The following is a 24,719-nucleotide window of genomic DNA, read 5'->3' as shown; positions in this document are numbered from 1 at the left end:
AAAGGTCAATGGGTGTGAATAGTTTCTGAAGGCACTGTATCTAGAGTTTGTCATTCCATTCAGTAAGAGTCATATCCTTAAAAGTTATGTACCTGCTCATCAGCAAAGTAGACTCCATGATTGGCGGCGTAAGAGACATCACCAGGTAGTGCCAACACACGGACCCCAGAAAAACCCTCCCATGACATTTCTGAAAGACAGAAGAGAAATAATATTAAGGGACAGTGGGGGAGACCGGTTTTTAAAAATAAATGGTTAAAATATAATCTGAATGGAATTGTAGAGATCTAACTGAAGGTAGTCGGCATGGTCAGGATCATGTCAGTGCTGCACACCCAAACACCCGGTGGAGAACCAGGGCACACCTACAGATGGATCAAACAAGGCAGAGACAAAAAACTGTGTGAGGCAGACAACACAACAAGTGAGTTCGGCCATTGACCCAAAAAATGGAGGTAGGTAATTTGTTCTAGACCTGGGCCCAGATTCACAAAACACTTCTTATGCAAAAACTTCAGAAGCTTATTAAGAAAGAAAACAAGTACGTAAGTGCAATTCCTCAACAATATCTTAAGATTAAACCATTTTCTCAAATATCTTCTTGTTGCTAGGCAACCGTTTTAGCTAGCTATCTAGCTAGCAAATGGCAATCATGTTAGCATATTTCTTATTGAGATTACTGTTCTTAAACATGTTGGGTTTAAAATAATCAATACTGAAACTTTCAGGTGAAGTTTGTCAGTGAATTAAACATGTTCAATAGCTTTCATGAGTTTCCAAGAACTTTATTTTCAATCATTTTCTTCCTTTTTGCTTAATAAGAGAAACATAAGAAATAGCACAATGTAACACTCATCTGATGAAGGAGTGGACCAAAGCGCAGTGTGGTACATGTTCATGATATTTATTTAAATCTGAACACTAGAACAAAAATAACAAAGCGAGAAACGACCAGTTCTGTAAGGTAACTCAAATAATTACCCACAAACCCAGGTGGGAAAAAAGGCTACCTAAGTATGATTCTCAATCAGAAACAACGATAGACAGCTGCCTCTGATTGAGAACCACACCCGGCCAAACACAAAGAAATAGAAAACATAGAAATAAAGAAACTAGAATGCCCACCCTAGTCACACCCTGGCCTAACCAAAATAGAGAATAAAAACCTCTCTATGGCCAGGGCCTGACACACGAGAACATTTCCAACATCTTTTTAGGAATAGCAACTTTGCTTAACGTTCTTCTTAAGTCTATAGTTAAGGAAAAAAATGTCAGTTAAAAATACATTTCTTAAGGTTTTGTGAATCTGGGCCCTGGTTACGTTAAATGTATTCAAAAAGCACTGACCCCAAACATAGAGCCTTGTGGCGCACCATATTCAAAGCAATTGATTAATCAGTTTATTATGTATATTATTTTAAAATCAGAAGTACTAACCAAATTTGGGCTAAGAGAGAATGGTATAGTCAATGTTGTAACCAGTTTATCATGCCCGAAATCGCAGCTAATACAAACAAAGTCCATGGACATGACACACAAAACAAACATCAACAAATTAACTATTTATCAATAAAAAAAGACTATAGTCCTACTAAAAACACAAACAATTCACTATGGGCTAATGAATTGTTTTAAGAAAAAACAGAAAGCATTTGGTTTCAGAATTCAGATCAACCTGCTATTACTGTAATTACATTGGTAGCAATTATTTATTTCAGGAAGCACCGCCCCAATGCATTATATTTCACAGCGAAGGTTGCAGCAGAAGTTAACTCCTTTGTCGACGACTCTTTCATCCGCGTGTGCATGATTGGCTGGGGAACGATAGGGTAATCTCGTTTAAACCGGTCTGAAGGCTCTCATATTGGGTCCCTAATGCCCTAAAACACATGGTTCATATGGGAAGAATATTGTATATACACTTGTTGATATGGGCTGACTATTGTATAAAATAAATGTGCTGCATTCACAGTCTTCCTTTTCAGACGGAATAAATACAACAGGTTTGGGCAAATAACTTAAAATGTCATCCATAAGCCTACTAATTAATTAAAAACATGCACATAAAGAAAAGCAATTTCAGGCCTCCCGATTGGCGCAGCGGTCTAAGGAGTCACTACGGAACCGGGTTCGATCCCGTGGTCGCGACTGGGAGAACCATGAGGCGTCTCACAATTGACCTGGCGTCATCCAGGTTAGGGGAGGGTTTGGCCGGCATGTCCTTGTCCCATCGCGCTCTAGCAACTGTGTGGTGGGCCGGCTGTGAGCAGTGCGGCTTCGCCTCTCCCAAGTCCGTCCGGGAGTTGCAGTGAACGGACAAGCCTATAACTACCAATTGGGAAGTAAAATGGGGTAAAAAGTAAGTTTTTTTTAAGTAAAAAAAATCATAAAATACATTTCAACCTTGTAATAATGAATTTTCTTTCAATTTGATAAATAGAAGATAATTATCAATATAACAAAACTAGGCCTATGATATTTCCTTCCGACCCCGTATGAGTCATCAGCGGGACAAAAGTCTTGCTGCGTCTATGAGATAGTGCCCTATTAATGGCAGCACCGCTTTATCAAATGTTCATATTGATATTTTAGGCTATGCCGTGAAACCAGTTTTCATGGGCACACAAATCCAAAATGACGCATGCAACTGCTAAATCAAATGCTTCTAGACCGAAAGTCACCTAATTTACGTGGTACTTCTATAAGCTATGCGTAGGCTAATAAACCTACTTGTTGAATGCGCATTTGGTATCCAGCTGATAGTTAGGCCTATGGATATTGTCGACTATCAGCTGATCCAGGAAATATTTTTCTGAACAACAGTTAAGTGACAATCAGCTGTTGTGAAATAGCATGCAATGCAAAAACAGCCGGTGCGGAAAACGTCAGAAGTCAGTCCAGAATATTTTGATGTCTCGATCGTTGCGTCAGTTAAGTTGTGAATCACAACTTCACTGGCACAACGAACGAGACATCAACATTTTGAATCCAATGCCCCTACATTTATGTGGATTATCTGCTTGATTTACAGCACAGTCTAGAAGATTTAACAGAGAAAGTACGAAGGTAATGAGTTTGTGTTTAATGTGAATGCTACCATGATTACGGATAGTTCTGAATGAATCGTGAATAGTGATGAGTGAGAAAGTTACACGCACAAATATCATACCCTAAAATGGTGTAACAGTGCGAGGTTAGCATGTCTTGGAGGTATTATATTTGTGCGTCTAACTCTCACTCACAATTCATTCAGGACTATCTGTAATCATGGTAGCATCCACATTAATGTAGAAGTGTTTAGAAACATACTCTATTCTTGTTTACAATAAAAGTGACTCCAAAATGACAATACATTACCCACCATTCATTTAAATTGGGCACAAAACAATCTGAAACAACCAAAATGAACAGCAAATGCATTCAACAAGTTTATAGAGTCACAAGCTTGACGTTAAATTTGCCTGCTAGGAATAGAAGACAAAATATGAAACTTTTGACTACTTCAATACGCAAATGAATGTGTAAAATGGGGGGACTATGTACAAAAAGTGCTGTCATTTCTAAACGGTTCAACCGATATGGATGAAAATACCCTCAAATTAAAGCTGACAGTCCTCACTTTAACCTCAGACATTGTAACATTTCAAATCCAAAATGATAAGAGACAAACAAAAAATGTGTCACTGTATAATAATTTTAGAGCTCACAGCATTGTTCTGCATTTCTGCAAAGCTTAAGCCTCCACTAGGTTTCACACTATTTAAAAAAAAAAAGAGATTCTCAGGTGCTTTTGTATACTTTTTAGCCAGTAGTTGTGAAAGTAGCTCTCACAAGCAGATATGTGCACCACGTCATTGCTCTCTCTTTTGCTCTGCTGGGTGTGTATCTTGGTAGCTGTCACTCAAATGGCGAGGGGCTAAAGCTCATTGGCTGGAACTCGAATTGCTAGGGGGCTGACCCACGTCGGCAAAAGTGGCGCTGCACAGCTTCCAGCAAACAGTCACTTTCAAACTTGGGATTTCGTGGCTAATTGAGATAAAACAGTAATTCTCCCCATAGACTATGCACTGGCCAGATACCTCACAGAGCTCGATTGGTTGCAAAAGATAGGTTGGCATGGAAACCTACATTCACTGTGATTTTACCACAGTCCTTATAGTGTCCTAGGCTTGAAATTAAGTGTATTGCTGTTTAAAATCAGTGGCGATGCCTCATTCAGCCCCAACTGTTTTGAGCCACCTGTTTAGCTAATGCGTGAAGAAGATTACAGGCTACAAAGGCATTATGTCGACCAACCAAATTTTAAAGGGAACATCAAGCACGATGCAAAACAACATTTTGGAATGTATGTATGAAGTGTACAGAGAAGCTGTAGCTAAGGTGGTATCTGAGACTCCTTTTGCGTCTGTACAGGCAGACGAGACCACTGACGTCTCCTGTAAATCACAGATGGTAATAGTGCTGCGCTACATATTAGCAGACAACAGTGTGTGAGAGGTTTTTGTAGAGGTGAATGACAAAACTGGTGTTGGCCTCTCCAACACCATGAAACAAGTCCTAGCGCCACTGAATGTCAAGGAGAAGCTGGTTGCACAAACCTATTACAGGGCAGAGGTGATGAGTGGTAACGTACATTGTATCTTAACACTACTGAAGGATTCTGTGCTAAAAAGCTATGGCCTATGGGAAACAAGGAAAAGTTGAAAAGGGAGCTGTTCACTGTCTAGGCATCCTGAGCTGCACACCGAAAAGACAGCCCTTTCTTTATTAAAATCACTCTACGAAAACAACGTGCAGGAGGCCTTGTCTGAGACGGTCTTCTCAAATTCATCATCCCCACTCCGATGATAACCGTCCGAGATAAACTTTTACACCCTTAAAAGGATAAAAACCTTACGCAACTCCATGGCCCAGGAAAGGTTAAATGCATTGGCCATGCTGTCAAACTAGCATGACTTCATCCAGAGAATGCCAGATTTTGATGAAAGTAATTGAGAAGTTTGCCCACAAGAAGTACAGCCGTGCCAACTTTCTGTTTAAGTGAGCACAACAATGTTGAGACCATAAATAAACTCAGCAAAAAAAAAGAAAAGCCCCCTTTTTAGGACCCTGTCTTTCAAAGATATTTGGATTTTTCGAATTAACTTCACATATCTTCATTGCAAAGGGGTTAAACACTGTTTCCCATGCTTGTTCAAGGAACCATAAACAATTAAAGAACATGCACCTGTGGAACAGTCATTAAAACACTAATAGCTTACAGATGGTAGGCAATTAAGGTCACAGTTATGAAAACTTAGGACACTAAAGAGGCCTTCCTACGGACTCTGAAATACACCAAAAGAAAGATGCCCAGGGTCCCTGCTCATCTGCGTGAACATACCTTAGGCATGCTGCAAGGAAACATGAGGACTGCAGATGTGGCCAGGGCAATAAATTGCAATGTCCGTACTGTGAGACACCTAAGACAGCGCTACAGGGAGACAGGACGAACAGCTGATCATCCTCGCAGTGGTAGATCACGTGTAACAACACCTGCACAGGATCAGTACATCCGAACATCACACCTCCGGGACAGGTACAGGATGGCAACAACAACTGCCCGAGTTACACCAGGAACGCACAATCCCTCCATCAGTGCAATAGGCTGAGAGAGGCTGGACTGTGGGCTTGTAGGCCTGTTGTCTGGTGAGGACCTGCCTTACATCACCGGCAACAACGTCTCCTATGGGCACAAACCCACCGTCGCTGGACCAGACAGGACTGGCAAAAAGTGCTCTTCACTGACAAGTCGCGGTTTTGTCTCACCAGGGGTGAAGGTCGGATTTGCGTTTATCGTTGGTGTAACGCTCATTTCTTCGAGGCCTGTACTCTGGAGCGGGATCGATTTGGAGGTGGAGGGTCCGTCATGGTCTGGGGCGGTGTGTCACAGCATCCTCGGACTTAGCTTGTCATCATTGCAGGCAATCTCAACGCTGTGTGCATTACAGGGAAGACATCCTCCCCCCTCATGTGGTACCCTTCCTGTAGGCTCATCCTGACATGACCCTCCAGCATGACAATGCCACCAGTCATACTGCTCGTTCTGTGCGTGATTTCCTGCAAGACAGGAATGTCAGTGTTCTGCCATGGCCAGCAAAGAGCCCCCCATCCCATTGAGCACGTATGGGAACTGTTGGATCGGAGGGTGAGGGCTAGGGCCATTCCCCCCAGAAATTTCCAGGATCATGCAGGTTCCTTGGTGGAAGAGTGGGGTAACATCTCACAGCAAGAACGGGCAAATCTGGTGCAGTCCATGAGGAGGAGATGCACTGCAGTACTTAATGCAGCTGGTGGCCACACCAGATACTGACTGTTACTTTTGACCACCCCTTTGTTCAGGGACACATTATTCCATTTCTGTTAGTCACATGTCTGTGGAACCTGTTCAGTTTATGTCTCGGTTGTGAATCTTGTTATGTTCATACAAATATTTACATGTTAAGTTTGCTGAAAATAAATGCAGTTGACGGTGAGAGGACATGTCTTTTTTTGCTGAGTTTATGTCTAGTATGCTGCTGCATAAGTGATGTAATATGTCAGGGAAATGTGTATACTGTAGCTAAGAAAGGAATACTAAGTGTATGTTGTGTAGTAAGCAGTTAGTAGCCCATGTGCCTCATGCTAAGAATGTGATCCCTTTCCCCCTCTTAGAACTTAGCTTACTGTTCTGACTTGGTGGTGCACATGTAGCTTATAGCCAGTTTTAGAGCAATGTAATAATCAAATATTTTAACAGCTTTCATTGCCCACTTACCTGTTCACATTGTAAGATCTTTCATAGTTTATTTTATTAAACTAGGCAAGTCAGTTATGTGCAAATTCTTATTTACAATGATGGCCTACCAAAAGGCCTCCTGCGGGGATGGGGGCTGGGATTAAAAATTAAAAATAAATACAGGACCAAAAACACACATCACGACAGGACACCCCACAACACTACATACAGAGAGACATAAGACAACATAGCATGGTAGCAACAACATGGCAGCAGCACAAAACATGATACAAACATTATTGGGCAAAGACAGCAGCACAAACGGCAAGAGACAACAATACATCACGCAAAGCAGCCACAACTGTCAGTAAGTGTCCATGATTGAGTCTTTGAATGAAGAGATGGAGATAAAACGGTCCAGTTTGAGTGTTTGTTGCAGCTCGTTCCAGCCGCTAGCTGCAGCGAACTGAAAAGAGGAGCGACCCAGGGATGTGTGTGCTTTGGGGACCTTTAACAGAATGCGACTGGCAGAACAATTGTCTGCTTATGTGCCCCTGTTAATTTAGCCTAGAGACAGTTTTAGAGAAAAGTAATCATTGAATATTGTAACAGCTTTCATTGCCTGCTTATGTGCCCGTTAATAATTTAGCATACTGTTCGGACTGGGTGTACAGGGAGAATACTGTAAGAGTGGCACATGTTCTGAATTATTGCATTTAATCTTTTCTTACTTTGTGTGTTATAATTATCTCTGGTGCTTTTCTCCACAAGGAGGGTGGTAAGTTACAGACCCAACAACATTATATTATAGTATCCCCTCCTCGTAACCATGTTGACAGGGACAGCCTCTTCCCATTCAAATACTTTTTTTCAACAAAAAGTTCAGTACTAGACCCATGTAATTCCAGTTGATATCGCAAGGGTTGTTTTGTTTGCTCAATGAGCTCTCAGTATGTATATTGTCTATAAAAGTGGATCCTCGTGATTGTATTTTCCTTCCTTTTTACTTACTTACTTTATTGTCCCCATGGGGACATTTTGTTGCAGTGTCATGTACACGTTTAAAGTGGCGTTTAAATACCAAACAAAATTGACAATACAACTTTCATAACAGTGACATACCAATAAAAAAAAATAAAAAAATGTTTTAAGACTTACTGAGTCGATAGGAACATTAGCCCGAGCTACAGTGCCTTGCAAAAGTATTCGGCCCCCTTGAACTTTGTATTTATCATCATTAGTCATTTAGGTCAACATTGGATCATTCAGAGATCCTCACTGAACTTTTGGAGAGAGTTTGCTGCACTGAAAGTAAAGGGGCTGAATAATTTTGCACGCCCAATTCTTCAGTTTTTGATTTGTTAAAAAAGTTTGAAATATCCAATAAATGTTGTTCCACTTCATGATTGTGTTGTTGATTCTTCACAAAAAAATACAGTTTTATATCTTTATGTTTGAAGACTGAAATGTGGCAAAAGGTCGCAAAGTTCAAGGGGGCCGAATACTTTCGCAAGGCACTGTATTTAGGAGGGATATCACACCTGGCACAAATGATTGTCTAGCTCTGTTTTTCCTGGTGAGGGGTGCCCTATATCTGCGCCCAGTTGGGAGTAGTTCAAAGTCCGGGTACAGACCAAATAAAATACTTCAAAATGGAAGGCTAACCGCTGAGTGACTTAAAGAAGAGTCAAGTTAAGGCCTCAACATTTTGCTGAATTTATCTGAACTCCTCTCATTGTCCATTTCAAAATTGCTGCAAGAATAGGCCTGCCTCATCCCAGCTCGTTTGCTTGCACTTGCTTATACTTCAGAGCTAAGTGTTAATTATAAGAACAAACATTGTGAATTTATTGAACATAAATGTATTAATGTCTTGTGCATGGTTCAAAAGTCAAAACTCATTCCGATATTCATTGTTATTGAAGGAGAACGCAGTTCTTATCCAGTTACACAAATGGATTTACACATGCTAAAATCGCCACTGTTATCGTCACACTTAATGACGGAAGGTAGCTTGAAAACCTGAGAAAATATTACAGAGCAGCCTGTATTAATGGATGACACCAAGCCACTTGTACCAACTGCCCCATTAACGGAGAAGTAATCCCACTCCAGGACCAGAGTAGGAGACCCTTAGTCTAGATGGTGTCTCCGACAAACAGGATTATGGCTAACCTGATTGGAAAGGCAGTCAAGCAGCATATCCAGGCAGCAGACAGGTCCCTGCACAGTCTGAGCTGGCTTTTCCACAGGTAGCCAGCAGAAGGCCCTGCCACAGCTATCCCAGGGAAAGTCACGTCCCTGCAGAAAGACAGGAGAGTTGGGGAGAGAGAAAAATACAGAAGAGAGAGATTACTCCCATGTCCGTGTGAATAATAATAAATGAAATCTCACAATTGAAAGCTCGATCCTGATCCATTCAGTCTCTCTGCCCCACTCTCTCCTTCTCCCCGTCCTCTGCTACCACTCCAGTCTTACCGTGTGCAAGATCAGAATATGGGCATCGTCAAGGACATCCGCGGTAACAACCTGAAAACAACATTGGATAAGTGCATTGTTCACCTCCACAATTAATATACCCCAACAAGAGGTTTACAATAATATTGTATATTTCAGTTACAAGAATATATTCCACCTGTAAAGTATACAAAAATGTAATCAATCTACAAATACTATGGTCTGATAAACTAAAATGCACAAACTGACTCACAATACTTGCAGTGGAATTTGTCCTTTGTCTCTAACTTCTATCTTTATGATATTTTATGGACATATTGTGTGGAGTCACTTACAGTGTATCCAGCTCTAGCACTCAGGTGCTCGGCTGCCACCAGCAGTGCATTGAGAGTGGCTCCCCCACTGCCCAGTCCAGGCTTCTGGGGGTCTGACACAGTGAGCAGTAACGTCCCCTGTAAGAGACCTCCACGCTGCTGCCGGACCTCCAGCTCTGAGACACAAAACACACATAAACACCCTTTCTTTAGACAGTGAAGCTAAAACTTTTAATTTGGCTCTATAGTTCAGCATTTTGGATTTGAGATCAAATGAGACCGTACTGAATGTAACCTTTTATTTGAGGATCTTTTCATATAAACAGTGCCTTCGGAAAGTATTCAGACCCCTTTACTTTTTCCACAGTTACATTTCAGGTGCATCTTGTTTCCATTGATCATTTTTTAGATATTTCTAAAAACTAAATTGATTGGACATGATTTGGAAAGGCACACACACCTGTCTACATAAGGTCCCACAGTTGACAGTGCATGTCAGAGCAAAAACCAAGCCATGAGGTCGAAGGAATTGTCCATAGAGCTCCTCAAGAACACAGTGGCCTCCATCATTCTTAAAAGGAAGACGTTTTGAACCACCAATCAGGACTTTATGGTAGAGTGGCCAGACAGAAGCCACTATTCAGTAAAAAGGCATATGACAGCCCGCTTGGAGTTTGCCAAAAGGCACCTAAAGGACTCTCAGACCATGGGAAACAAGGTTCTTTGGTCTGAGGAAACCAAGATTGAACTCTTTGGCCGGAATGCCAAGCGTCACGTCTGGACGAAACCTGGCACCATCCCTACGGTGAAGCATGGTGATGGCAGCATCATGCTGTGGGATGTTTTTCAGCGGCAGGGACAGGGAGACTAGTCAGGATAGAGGGAAAGATGAACAGAGCAAAGTAGAGAGATCCTTGATGAAAATCAGCTCCATAGCACTCAGGACCTCAGACTGGGGCAAAGGTTCACCTTCCAACAGGACAACGACACTAAGACAATGCAAGAGTGGCTTCAGGACTAGCCTCAATGTCCTTGAGTGGCCCAGCCAGAGCCCAGACTTGAACCCGATCAAACACCTCTGGAGAGACCTGCAAATAGATGTGCAGGGACGCTCCCCATCCAACCTGACAGAGCTTGAGATGATCTGCAGCGAAGAATGGGAGAAACTCCAAATACAGGTGTGCCAACAAATACAGGTGTGCCAAGCTTGTAGCATCATACCCAAGAAGACTCGAGGCTGTAATCGCTGCCAAAGGCGCTTCAACAAAGTACTGAGTAAAGGGTCTGAATACTTATGTCAATGTAAGAACAGTTTATTTTTAATAAATGTGTCAACAAAATTCTAAAAAGCTGGTTTTTGCTTCGTCATTATGGGGTATTGTGTGTATTGATGAGGGGGAAAAAAACAATTTAATACATTTTAGAATAAGGCTGTAACGTTACAGGCTGACTACACCTTTCGTGTCCCGTGCGCGAGCATTGCAAAATACATTTTGAAATCTATATTATTCAATCATTGCACCCACAACAAGCTTCTGCGTTGCCAAGGGCTAAAATAGAAGTCAGTTCTATTTGTGACGCAGATTGCGCTGCAACTCCTGCCTCTCCTATTTCCTCATTGGTTTATAGAAGCAGGTACCCACATGCCATCTCCTCATTGGTTATACCCACGTGGGTGACTGAAAGATGAACGAGGTCAGTGGCAGTAATGCACCTAATTTATGAAAGTTGCCAATTGCAATATAAAGTCAAGAGAAAAAAAAGCCTAGGAGGTGAGATGACTGGAAACGATTCGGTTGACCGTTTTATGTGTGGATTAATTGTCGAAGTAGAGGACCTTGTGCATTTCAGGTACAATAACAACTCAATGTTTATATCCCAGGACAAATTAGCTAGCAACAGCAAGCTAGCTAGCTAAATTGCAATAAATGTTTAAAGCTTTTCGACCTGTCCCCAAATTAATATAATTGGTTCAGAGTTTGTTTTGATATTTTAACCTGCGTGTCGTGATCGCATTTGGTGTGGGGGGACAAAATACATTTATGCACAATGGCACGCGACCGGTTAGGGATCCGTGTAATATTTCTTTTTGAAAAAGTCAAGGGGACTGAATACTTTCCTAAGGCACTGTACACTACATTACCAAAGTATGTGGACACCTGCTCGAATGTCTCGTTCCAAAAGGGGCAATAATATGAAGTTTGTCCCCTTTTTCTGCTATAACAGCGTCCACTCTTCTGGGAAGGCTTTCCAATATTGGAAAGCCTTCCCAGAAGAGTGGACGCTGTTATAGCAGAAAAAGGGGACCAACTTCATATTGGAACATTGCTGCGGGGAATGGCTTCCATTCAGCCACAAGAGCATTAGTGAAGTTGCCAATGATGATGGGCGATTAGGCCTGGTTCGTAGTCAGCGTTCCAATTCATCAATGGTGTTCGATAAAGTTGAGGTTAGGGCTCTGTGCATTCAAGTTCTTACACACCAATCTCGGCAAATAATTTCTGTATGGACTTCGCTTTGTGCACAGGGGCATTGTCAAGCTGGAACAGGAAACGGCCTTCCCCAAACTGTTGCCACAAAGTTAGAATCACAGAATCGTCTAGAATGTCATTGTATGCTGTAGAGATAAGATTTCCCTTCACTGAACTAAGGGGTCTGAACCATTAAAAACAGCCCCAGAGCAATATTCCTACTGCACCAAACTGTACAGTTTCCACTATGCATTGGGGCAGGTAGTGTTCTCCTTGCATACACCAAACCCAGTTTTGTCCGTCGGACTGTCAGATGGTGAAGTGTGATTCATCTAGGGTTGCAAAAGGGTCAGAAATTTTCCATGAGAAGTTAAGGCCGGGAATTTAGGTAATTATGCTTAAATTCATTTTTTAAAATGTTTTATTAGCTTATAACAGTGAACCATTTTTGTGGGATACAAGGTAATTCTAGGTCTTGTGGCATATTTTGGTTAAACTACCATCAATTCAATGGAATTGCAACCCTCTGCATGCACAGTGCATTCTTCCATCACATGTACAGCTGATTCTCAAGATCTTGCACACTAATGAGATGCTATTGACTACTACACTGCCTGAACCTAGGACTACACGCTTTCTGGTAAGTTTTGATTACAATACTGGGTGAGGTGAATATATTTTATATGACATACATTATTTTTTGTTAACTTGTAAACAGTAGCCTACAGAAAAGTGTGTTTAAATCATTTCTAACTTGTTAACAATTTCTTCTAGTTAGTTTTTGCTACCATGTTGGGTTTAGCTTGCTTGAGCCTAACTGTGTTAATTCACCTGTAATTCACCTGTTCCAATACACATTTCATTTAAAACATGTATTTTACAAAGGAGGTGTTTAATCTAACTGCTTAATTATTTATCTGTACATGGAATTGTATTACATTTTCACAAACATTTTTTCTAATCTTTACAGGAAAATGCCACAGGCACTATCTGATGTGTGGAGACATTTCACTGCAGCTAATGTAGAAGGAAAAGCTGTGTACATTTGCAAATACTGTGCCAAATCATATGTGAAGATTGCAATAATGATGCAGAATCATCTGACCAATGGTTCAAGTTATAGACCAATGGTTCAAGTTATAGCAGCAATCTACCTCACCAAGCAAAGTGAGAAGAACAAGACCACGACATTGAAGCTGCCCAGCAACACCCGTTGGAGTAGTGTTATCATCATGTTTTTATTTATTTTACCTTTATTTAATTAACTAGGCAAGTCAGTTAAGAACAAATTCTTATTTTCAATGACGGCCTAGGCCCTGTTCAGGGCCTAGGCCGCAGAACGACAGATTTGTACCTTGTCAGCTCAGGGGTTTGAACTTGCAACCTTCCGGTTACTAGTCCAACACTCTAACCAATAGGCTACCCTGCCGCCCCATATTTGACAGTCTCCTGGAGGGGAAGGAGTCTCTCCAAGAAATGGCCATATCCTGTCTGCCGATATGGACAGCCCCATCAAGAGGATCCTCCTGGATGATGTATTTGGGAGAGTGGTAAGCCGCCTGAAACTCCTGAAACCTATTGCAGTAGCCATTGCACGGATTGAGGGGGACAATGCCATCCTGTCTGATGTTCAGACTCTGCTTGCAGATGTAAGAAAATAAATCCGTACTGCCCTGCCCACTTTTGCTCCAAGCAGAGGAAACTGCAGTTCTGAAATACATCAAAAAGCATGAAGACTTCTGCCTGAAGCCCATACACGCTGCAGCGTACATGTTGGACTCCAAGTATGCTGGCGGGTGCAGAGATCAATAAGGCCTATGGTGTCATCACTACTGTGTCTCACCACCTTGGCCTGGATGAGGGCAAGGTTCTTGGCAGTCTGGTAAAGTACACTTCCAAGCAAGGGCTTTGGGATGGAGATGCAATATGGCAGTCATGCCAACATATCTCATCAGCCACCTGGTGGAAGGGAATTTGTGGATCTGAGGCTCTTTCTCCTGTTGCCTCCATCATCCTCTAAATCCCACCAACATCAGCCGCCTCAGAGCGCAACTGGTCCTTGTTTAGGAACACACACACACCAAATAACACAATAGGCTGACCAATTCAAGGGTTGAAAAATTGGTGGCCATCCGGGCTAATTTGAGGCTTTTTGAGCCTGACAATGAGCCATCCTCAACAAGGTTGGAAAGTGACAGTGAAGATGAGGCCCCAGAGTCTGATGTTCAAGGGGTGGACATTTAAGAGGTCCAGGGAGAAGACATGGAAGCCTGAGAGGAAGACAACCAAAGCATTCGTTTCTAGACTATCATTTTACAGATGCGATGGATCATTGGGGATCATTTAATATTCCCATTTTTTGTTGTTCAGTGAAATCATGTGAAGTGAACTAATTTAAAAAGTTCAACTCGTAACTAAATTGTTTTTATTTCTATTTGAAGGATTTAAATAATTTGCAATGTCTACTTATGATAAGGTAAAATGTTATGTTTGTCTCCATAAGATATGGTAAATATATCCAATGCAAAAACCATCACATTTAAAATGGTATTAATATTAATTTGCATATTTCCATTAATTCGCATATATTCCCACGTTAAATTTCCACCTCTGAATATTCCCCAAAATGTGCAACCTTAGATTCATCACTCCAGAGAAAGTGTTTCCACTGCTCCAGAGTCCAATAGCGACAAGCTTTACACCACTCCAGCCGACGCTTGGCATTGCGCATTGTGATTTTAGGCGTGTGTGCAGCTGTTTGTCCATGGACAACCATTTCATGAAGCTCCCGACGAACAGTTATTGTGCCGACGTTACTTCCAGAGGCAGTTTGGAACTCGGTAGTGAGTGTTGAAACTGAGAAAATACCATTTTTACAAGCAACGCTCTACAGCAGTCTGCGGCCCCATTCTGTGAGCTTATGTGGCCTACCACTTTGCGGCTGAGCCATTGTTGCTCCTAGACGCTTCCACTTCACAATAACAGCACTTACAGTTGACAGGGACAGCTCTAGCAGGGCAGAAATTTGACTAACTGACTTGTTGGAAAGGTAGCATCCTATGACGGTGCCACGTTGAAAGTCACTGCGCTCTTCAGTAAGGCCATTATAGACAAACATTGGAAGTATAGAGATTGCATGGCTGTGTGCTCAATTTTATACACCGGTCAGCAACGGGTGTGGCTGAAATAGCCAAATCCACTAATTTCAAGTGTTGTCCACATACACAAAGTATATGTTTTACCATTTAGAAATGAAATTACTTCATGCATTTAGTCCCCCCCCCCCCCACTACACAAAACCAGGGAACTCATCAAGAGGGTCCTACCAGAAGAGTTCCTGCAGGTGTTGCTTTGCCTGCAATCCAGCTCTTCTGCCATAGGGTAGCAGGGCTTTAGGTCAACAACATGCACCTTCCTGACATCTTCCCCCGTTTCCTCCAAAGAGACCAAGTAGTTCACCGGGTCCAACTTCTGCACCACAAAGAAAGGACCTTTCCATCTCATAGCTTGTTTTGCAGTAAACTGCTTGGACGCCTTTGACAGATGAGAACGGATCAGACATGAGACTCGGGTGGGAAACACACGTCTCGCCTGTTTGTCATAGTTTATGAGCTGTCGTTGTTTGGCTAGCAAGGTATGGTGGTGGTGGACTGCATCAAATGCTGGGAAGTCAGATGAAACGGGGGAACTTTGCAAGACTCTGTCCATCGGATCTTCTAGTGGTCTTCCCAGGTGGAGTATGGCGGGAGTGACCCCAAAATGCTGCGGTCCAGGAGACTTCAATGCAAAGTGAAACTACGGAAGATGCTGATCCCACCTTGTATGCTGGTCCCCCAAGAATGACGCAATCATCCTCTTCGGGGTGCGGCTTACCCTCTCGTCAGGTTGGTCTGAGGATGATAGGCAGTGGTCAGCTTGGCAACTACACCCCAGTAGGTGCAGGGTTCTTTGTAGATTCCTGACATGAACTTGGGACCTCGGATCAGAGAGAATGTGGTCTGGAATCACAAATCTGGTAAAGACCTCCATTCGCAGAATTAGAGCAATGGCGGATGCAGTGGCTTTGCGGAGTGGAAACAACGTAGTAGTCCACTACCACCAATAAGAATTAATTTCTGGTACCCCGCCTGGGAGGAAAATTTCCAGCATTTCATGCAGATGATCAGTGACAGAGGAATAGATTATGTCATCCAGATACACAATTTTTCCCCCTCAGATCTCCCAGGGCAGTCTCCATCAGCCTTTGGAAGGTTGCTGGAGTGTTCTCCAAACCAAAAGGCATGAATTTGAATGAGTACAAACCAGCTGGGGAGATGAACACAATCTTGTTCTGAACGGCGGGATTCATTGCCACCTGCCAATATCCGATGTTAAGATCCAGATTACTGAAGAAGGAATAAGGACAACTGGAGAAGCCCATATGGAAAAGGAAGGTTTGACAACTCCAGTCGCCAACATACTCTCAAGCTGTTCATTGAGAAATCAGCAGTTTGGCGGGGGACAGCCTGTAGGGACGCTGCTTAATGTGGCCTTCATGCCAGGTATAGATTTTGTGTTGGAAGACTGCTGCATGGCCGGGTGTAAGAGCACAGATCTCACTGTTCATTTCCAACATCTGGGAGAGCTGCCACCTCTCATCTGACAGACATGACTGTTCCATTGCTTGTTTGATGTAGAAATCAGCATCAGTTTTGCTTTTGCCCTGGAATATATACCGCCCTGGGGGGTGGTATGACTGTAATCATTGTGATAGTTGGGTTTCTGGCTTCCCTGGTGGAACACTGAAATCAGTGTATTTCCAGGTTGAAATGGATGAGGCCGGAATGGTCAGAGCGCAGCTGACATGATGGTTCGGACATTGAGATGGTTAGTCCGCTGAAGAACATGCAGTCCAGGCCAAGGTCTACAGCAAATGCAAGGCTCGGATTGGCAATAATAGCCACAGGAAAATGAATAATGTCATCATACAGCTTAATTTTCATCAGTCCAGCCCAAGGGATTGATCGGTTCACCATTGGCCACGTTCAATGGTCCTTCATCCCAGGTTCGAAGCACCTCATGCAGTAATGCCATCTTTTGCCACAGGGGCTCCTGCATCAGGGTATAAGTTGCTCCTTTGTCCATTATGGCCTCCCCTCTCTTGTTCCTACCAGTCAGAGGAACCAACATTTGTTGCAGAATAGGAATAAGACAGCTAGGTGAGCTGTCTGAAGGCTTCATGGTGGGCATTGAGGCCGTTCTAATTGTACCCAAGCCACCACGCCTGTTGGTCTTCTGTTCTTTCTAACCTTTTTCTGAATCCTGATGCTAGCCATAGACAGGGCAAGAACCTGAAGGATGTTGGATCTTACACTTCCAGCACGTCACTGGACTTTTGTCTTGGTTCTTGGGCACAAACGGCTAAGCCAGTTTAGCCCCAGGAGAGTTGTTGGGATACCGGAATGAGGGAACAGGGTTAAGTTTGGAGGTGGTTCCAGTCCTTCTCAAACAGAGTCCCAAGACACACCAGATCATCCACATTCTGCACACGTTCACAAAGTTGACTGGCATGGTAGCATCCACATTAGTGTGGATGTGTTCCGAAGAAACATTCTATTCTTATTTACAATAAAAGTTAGACAATTCATTATTTACCATTCATTTCTATGTGGAACAACAATCTGAAACACAACCAAAACAAACTAGAAATGCATCAAACAAGTTTGTCGAGTCACAAGCTTGATGTAGTCATTGCGTTCTAAGAATATTGGACCAAAAACGAAATTTTTGACTGCTTTAAATACACACACGTGAATTTGTCCAAATACTTATGACACCTTCAAAATGGGGGGACCATTTACATAAAGTACTTTCATTTCTAAACAGTAAAACAGATATGTATGTAAGAAAATACAAAGACAAATACACAATGCAGAGAACTAAAGATCAATGGAACAAGTTGTTTTTCTGTAATGGGGAACTGAAGAATAATTGGTCAATGGAACGGGTTGTTTTTCAGTTCAACATCTGTGTAGGGGTTCCAGTCCGGGACTCATAGCTACATGTGGCAAGTTCTCATTGGTTCAAATTGTCTATACATTAAGCCTGAAACTTGGTAGCTGGCTATCGGCCAAATTCTATTGCAAGGAATTCTAATTGGTCAAACACAGACGATGTTTTGGTATAAACCACATCCGGTCTCTTTCTTCAGTGGAGAAAACAACAAGAACAAGGAAGAATGAACATCTACCATCCACTTTACAGCATAACTATGATCTGTTCTCTTGGAAAAAAAGTATTTTCTCTCCCTGATTTGCATTGGGGTCTGCGTAATTGAAGAATAACATCAAATAAAAAGGTGACATTCTGTACTGTCACCTCATGAGACAAATTAAAAATTTTAGCTTTATTGTCCAAGTAAATAGGTAGTGAAGTGTATATGTTTTCTAATGAAAAATAACAAAATTTAAAGTAATTTGACAAAGTCACGAGTACAGGGTTAACATAAAAAATAAAAATACATTTTGACAGCTCATTCAATGTGTCCATAGTAGACTGTGTAAATCTGTGTGAAGTTAGCCACAATACTGAAATTTGCGGTTCAAAATCGAAATGTATTAGTCGAGTACACATATTTTGCATTTGCTATTGCAGGTGTAGCAAAATGCTATGTTCCTAGCTCCAACTGTGCAGTAATGTCTAACAGCAACAAAAAACATTACACACAAATCCCCCCCCCCAAAAAAAGTATTTAACAAAAGTAGAAATATTAGAACGAGCAATGTCAGAGTCTGGAATATAAATATGAGTCCATAATGTCAGTACAAACAGTATATGAATAGAAAAGGTGTACATAGGATGAGCCTTGACCAGAATACAGTATCAGTCAAAAGTTTGGACACACCTACACATTCAATGGTTTTTCTTTATTTTTTACTATTTTCTACATTGTAGAATAATAATTAAGACATCAAAACTACAAAAAAACATATGGAATCATGTAGTAACCAGCAAAAAAAAGTGTTAGACAAATCCAAATATATTTGTATTTGAGATTCTTCAAAGTAACCACCCTTTGGCTTAATGACAGCTTTGCACAATCTTGGCATTCTCTCAACCAGCTTCATGTGGTAGTCACCTGGAATGCATTTCAATTAACAGGTGTGCCTTGTTAAAAGTGATATTGCTGAATTTCTTTCCTTCTTAATGCGTTTGAGCCAATCAGTTGTGTTGTGACAAGGTAGGAGTGGTATACAGAAGATGGTCTTTTACCAAATAGGGAAAGAAAGACCCAGTGTTACCTCTGCTGCAGAGGATAAGTTCATTAGAGTTAGCAGCCTCAGAAATTGCAGCCCAAATAAATGCTTCAGAGTTCAAGTAACAGACATCTCAACATCAACTGTTCAGAGGAAACTGCTCTGAATCAAGCCTTCATGATCAATTTGCTGCAAAGAAACCACTACTAAAAGGACGCCAATAAGAAGAAGTAACTTGCCTGGGCCAAGAAACACGAGCAATGAACATTAGACTGGTGGAAATCTGTCCTTTGGTCAGATGAGTCTAAATTTGAGATTTTTGGTTCCAACGTTTAAGTCTTTGTGAGATGCAGGGTAGGTGAACGGATGATCTCTCCATGTGTGGTTCCCACCGTGAAGCATGGAGGAGGTCTGATGGTGCTTTGCCGGTGACACTGTAATTTATTTAGAATTCAAGGCACACTTAACCAGCAGGGCTACGACAGCATTCTGCAGCGATACGCCATCCCATCTGGTTTGTGCTTAGTGGGACTATCATTTGTTTTTCAACAGGACAATGACCCAACACACCTCCAGGCTGTGTAAGGGTTATTTGACCAAGAAGGAGAGTGATGGAGTGCTGCATCAGATGACCACAATCACCAGACCTCAACCAAATTGAGATGGTTTGGGATGAGTTGGACCGCAGCGTGAAGGAAAAGTAGCCAGCAAGTGCTCAGCATATGTGGGAACTCCTTCAAGACTGTTGGAAAAGCATTCCAGATGAAGCTGGTTGAGAGAATGCCAAGAGTGTGCAAAGCTGTCAAGGCAAAAGGTGGCTACTTTGAAGAATATAAAATATTTACATTTGTTTAACACTTTTTTGGTTACTACATGATTCCATGTGTGTTATTTTGTAGTTTTGAGGCAGTCAGTCACATTTGGGGATGTTTTTTTCTCCCCTCTTCAGAGAAATTAGTAATTGAGTTTGTTAGCTTCATGTCCCATCCTACATCCTTATATCACCAAGTTCTGACCACTAGGTGGTGTTGTTGCTACTATGATGTGATTATTTGTTTTTAAAGAATCACCCCATATTAAAGGGATAGTTCACCCAAATGACATATTGTTTTCCTTACTATGTAAGCAGTATATGGAGAAGGTATGACAACAACCCATTTAGTTTACCTGGAAACTGTTTAAAAATGATAACTTTTCAAGACAATGGTACCTATATTAGCGTGTCTGGGCTTCATTTTAAATGTTTCTTAACTGTTCTGTTTTATCAAATTAATAAAGAATGTATTTTTAAGTTATATAACATGGCAAAATTGTTTAGCATCATCTTGTCGAAATATGGTATTATTCCACTATTTGTTTGGATCTGTTTCAAATAGGGGACTTTTATTTTAATAGGGGACATTTAGCGGACTTTTATTTTGACAGCTCATTCACAATCCTGCTTCAATAGTTTTAGATTGGTAAACACGAGAGTAAAATGAAGTTTAGTAACTTATTATTCAGTACATTTAGTAGATTTAGGCCTACAGAAGGCTACGCATGCATCTGGTCTATTCCTCATCTTTTGCATTATTAGACTACAGTGGGCAACTGTGCATTACTGTAAACAAGAAGAGGAATAAGAGACTCACCTCTTTGAAAGGCGTAAACGCTATCTTTATGTTGACAGGTCAGGACTACTACAGTCCAGCTGAACACCTGCTCGCTTGACATGTTGACGTATTTATGAAAACAATATATCTTCCAATTGAGCCACGAAAGTAGTCTGCTGTCTTCATACACGGAACATTTAGCCTAATTTACCAATCTAAACTAAAACGCCATTGGCGGAAAGTAACAGGAAGCAAACATTACGTCCATGCAAACAATGCTAAAACCGTTCAACCAAGGCAATAGCTAAAGAGACTACACTGTGCTATTCTTGCAACAGTGTAGCTCCCGAATGAGTGGAGACCGCAAAATCAATCGTTTGCGCGACCAGTTCTTCTTCTTTGATGAGGTTTAACGCCGGTTGGCATCCAATTAAATGTTGATTACCGCCACCTACTAGACTGGAGTATAACTCTCTTATTCTTTGCATATTTTTTTCTCCCCCCCAAAAAAATTTTTAAAATAAAAAAAAATAAAACAAATACCCTACCATCTAACACTACACTCACAATTAATAATAATAAATACCATACTCCACTATTTAAATCTATTTAGTCCAAATTAAGGCCAACAGCCTGAGAGGATGGGACACCACCACTCAACACACACTGTAACTCTTCTGATGTCAAGTCTCGCACACCCAAACACCTCTCTGCAGTTGCCACCACAACCTCTATTTTCTGCAACTTACATTCCATCCCTGCAGTACAGTTGATGAACATAAATGCCCTAAATCAAATCTTACTGAAACATACACCACCAGTCAAAAGTTTGGACACACCTACTCATTCAAGGGTGTTTCTGTATTTTTACTATTTAATACATTGTAGAATAATAGTGAAGACATTTCAAAACTATGAAATTGCACATATGGAATCATGTATTAACCAAAAAAGTTTTGTTTTAAAGTGTTAAACAAATAATAACATATTCCAGCTTCACCTGGAATGGATTTCTCACATGATGAGCAATTGGCTGCTTTTCCTTCACTCTGTGGTCCAACTCATCCCAAATCACCTCAATTGGGTTGAGGTCGGGTGATTGTGGAGGCCAGGTCATCTGATGCAGCACTCCATCACTCTCATTCTAGGTCAAATAGCCCTTACACAGCCCGGAGGTGTGTTGAGTCATTGTCCTGTTCAAAAACAAATGACAGTCCCACTAAGTGCAAACCAGATGGGATGGCGTATCACTGCAGAATTCTGTGGTAGCCATGCTGGTTAAGTAAGCCTTGAATTCTAAATAAATCACAGAGAGAGTCCTATTGATTTAAACAACAATAACAAGGTGTGCTATCTTTCCCTATATGCACATCAACAACAACAAGGTCAACACAGTCAGATGAGTGCTCTGAAATCGAAGTATATAAATCAAATCAAATCTGATTTGTCACATGGTTAGCAGATGTTAATGCAAGTGTAGCGAGCGAAATGCTTGTGCTTCTAGTTCCGACAATGCAGTAATAACCAATGAGCAATCTAACAATTTCACAACAACTAGTGGTCTGATACTCCTTCCATTTCAATATTATCGCTTGCACAGTGCTCCTTGGGATGTTTAAAGCTTGGGAAATCTTTTTGTATCCAAATCCAGCTTTAAACTTCTTCACAACAGTATCTCGGACCTGCCTGGTGTGTTCCTTGTTCTTTATGATGCTCTCTGCGCTTTTAACGGAACTCTGAGACTATCACAGTGCAGGTGCATTTATACGGAGACTTGATTACACACAGGTGGATTGTATTTATCATCATTAGTCATTTAGGTCAACATTGGATCATTCAGAGATCCTCACTGAACTTCTGGAGAGAGTTTGCTGCACTGAAAGTAAAGGGGCTGAATAATTTTGCACGCCCAATTTTTCAGTTTTTGATTTGTTAAAAAAGTTTGAAATATCCAATAAATGTCGTTCCACTTCATGATTGTGTCCCACTTGTTGTTGATTCTTCACAAAAAAATACAGTTTTATATCTTTATGTTTGAAGCCTGAAATGTGGCAAAAGGTTTCAAAGTTCAAGGGGGCCGAATACTTTCGCAAGGCACTGTACATGGTTATCGAAACATCACATCAGGGTAAGCTTACACAAAACATAGCCCTTGAACGTTTTCCCTATGGGAAAAATGAAAGGGGGAAAAATTATTGTAACCATTTCCCTGTTTGACAGCTAGGTTTTATGGGTATTATGACACCTCCACTGTGGGGCTCGGTTAGGCTCTTAGAATTAAGAGTGGGAAAGTGATCTTGTCAGGTGAAAATTACATCAAACGTTTTACCATTGCAACATTTGATGCAGTACATAATTGGCGATCACTATTGCTTACTCCCATCATTTGGTATTTCCTTTGTGGTACCTCAAACTTTCAATATTACCAGCTGAGATTAAGGTTTTGGGATGATGTTAAGACACTGCTCAGACAAACTCTGAGCCAGGAGTAAAATCAACTCATAAAAATGTATCTCAGCTGGTAATGACTACAGTTTGAGGTACCGCAAGGGAAAAATAGTAATGACGACCATTGACATTGTTGCAAATTATGGGAATAATCAATCGAGATGAGGCATCGCCGGCTGTGCACGCTTCAGCCAACCAAGGTGAATGTGACTGTCAAATGTTGCAATGGTAAAACGTTTAATAGAATTTTCACCTGCCACAATCAATTTGCCAACTTTAACCAATTCTGATGGATGTAAAAAATTAATAAAAAATACAAGTATTATAGTACCATTATATAAACATACTCGTCTATGGAAGCATTTAGCTGCCGAAACTCAATTGGAAACTTAAATGGAAAAATTATAAATCAATTTCATTTTTGCAATTTATTTTCCTAAATGGGTATGCACATTTTGTGACAAAATTCTAATTGAAATGCAAAAAAAATATGTTACATTATCATTTTCATGATTGAGTGTGCATAATGAAGGCCAATTGGAAAAAGAAATAGCAAAAAGTGTGTTTAATATTTCATTTACATAGTACTAACCAGTACAACACTGACACATTTAAAAACTACATTTAAATGCTTAAATGACAAATAATTTCTCACGTTTGCCATGTTATTTCCTAGTGACAGCATGAATTGTGACAAAAATAATTGCAACTGATAATTATTTTCCATACTGAGTGGTTTCATGGTTATGGGCTTAAAAAAAGAACACCTATACCAAATACTTTTTATAACTAACCCAAGACAGACCACTGGGAGCAAATTCATCATAGTGGGCAGAACAAGCAAGGAGGTGGGCAGAGCAAAGCATGAGAGTCTATTGGTGCGTTCTAGGATGTATTTGCATATTTCCTTTAGGGAACACCTACTTTGTGAAGTGCGTGTTTGCAATAACTCAGTTCGTCCTTGTACTCATTCTAAACAACGCATTTTTTTCTACTTAGGCAAAAAGTAAAGTCTACAAAACTAAGATTTGAAAACAGAAAACTGTATTCAATTTGCAGGACGTCCATCTCGCTCCATCTTCTCCCACTGCCGGCCAATGGGCTACCTCTCACCATCATATTTGAATGTGAGTGGTAACGCCAACTGGATGCTTTACATTTATACATCAGGGGAAAGATCTTTCTTATTGTTCTATCTGTGCCGGTACCATGTCAGATATAGAGTGGAAATGTATTACATTTAGAGTTTGCCTCCCAATATTACACTTTATACAGTGCATTCGGCAAGTATTCAGACCCCTTAACTTTGTCCACATTTTGTTTTGTTACAGCCTTATTCTAAAATTGATTAAATAAAACAATTCCCTCATCAATTTACACACAATACTCCATAATGACAAATTTATAAAAAATTAAAAACAGAAATACCTTATTTACATAACTAT

General features: G+C 41.0%; 1 protein-coding gene across 3 annotated transcripts in view; it reads right to left on the bottom strand.

The window, feature by feature from the left end:
- Nucleotides 1–21,196, bottom strand: part of LOC139368036 (L-fucose kinase) — a 42,630-nt gene extending 21,434 nt beyond the window's left edge. The window contains exons 1-6 of one of the 3 annotated variants that reach the window (XM_071106547.1): nucleotides 20,866–21,196; nucleotides 9,550–9,704; nucleotides 9,236–9,286; nucleotides 8,933–9,058; nucleotides 293–365; nucleotides 93–190 (exon numbers count right to left, since the gene is read on the bottom strand). In XM_071106547.1, the coding sequence (XP_070962648.1) occupies nucleotides 93–190; nucleotides 293–365; nucleotides 8,933–9,058; nucleotides 9,236–9,286; nucleotides 9,550–9,704; nucleotides 20,866–20,947 (585 nt within the window). In that variant the 5' untranslated portion in view covers nucleotides 20,948–21,196. Of the gene's footprint in view, nucleotides 1–92; nucleotides 191–292; nucleotides 366–8,932; nucleotides 9,059–9,235; nucleotides 9,287–9,549; nucleotides 9,705–20,865 lie in introns of those variants that run through there. The other 2 variants (XM_071106568.1, XM_071106558.1) reach the window with 2 other exon arrangements.
- Nucleotides 21,197–24,719: the final 3,523 nt, after the last annotated feature.

Source organism: Oncorhynchus clarkii, chromosome 2, assembly GCF_045791955.1.
Source record: "Oncorhynchus clarkii lewisi isolate Uvic-CL-2024 chromosome 2, UVic_Ocla_1.0, whole genome shotgun sequence".
Taxonomy (NCBI): Eukaryota; Metazoa; Chordata; class Actinopteri; order Salmoniformes; family Salmonidae; genus Oncorhynchus; species Oncorhynchus clarkii.
The sequence above is the reverse complement of the archived record's forward strand: the minus strand, read 5'-3'. Positions and strand labels throughout refer to the sequence as shown.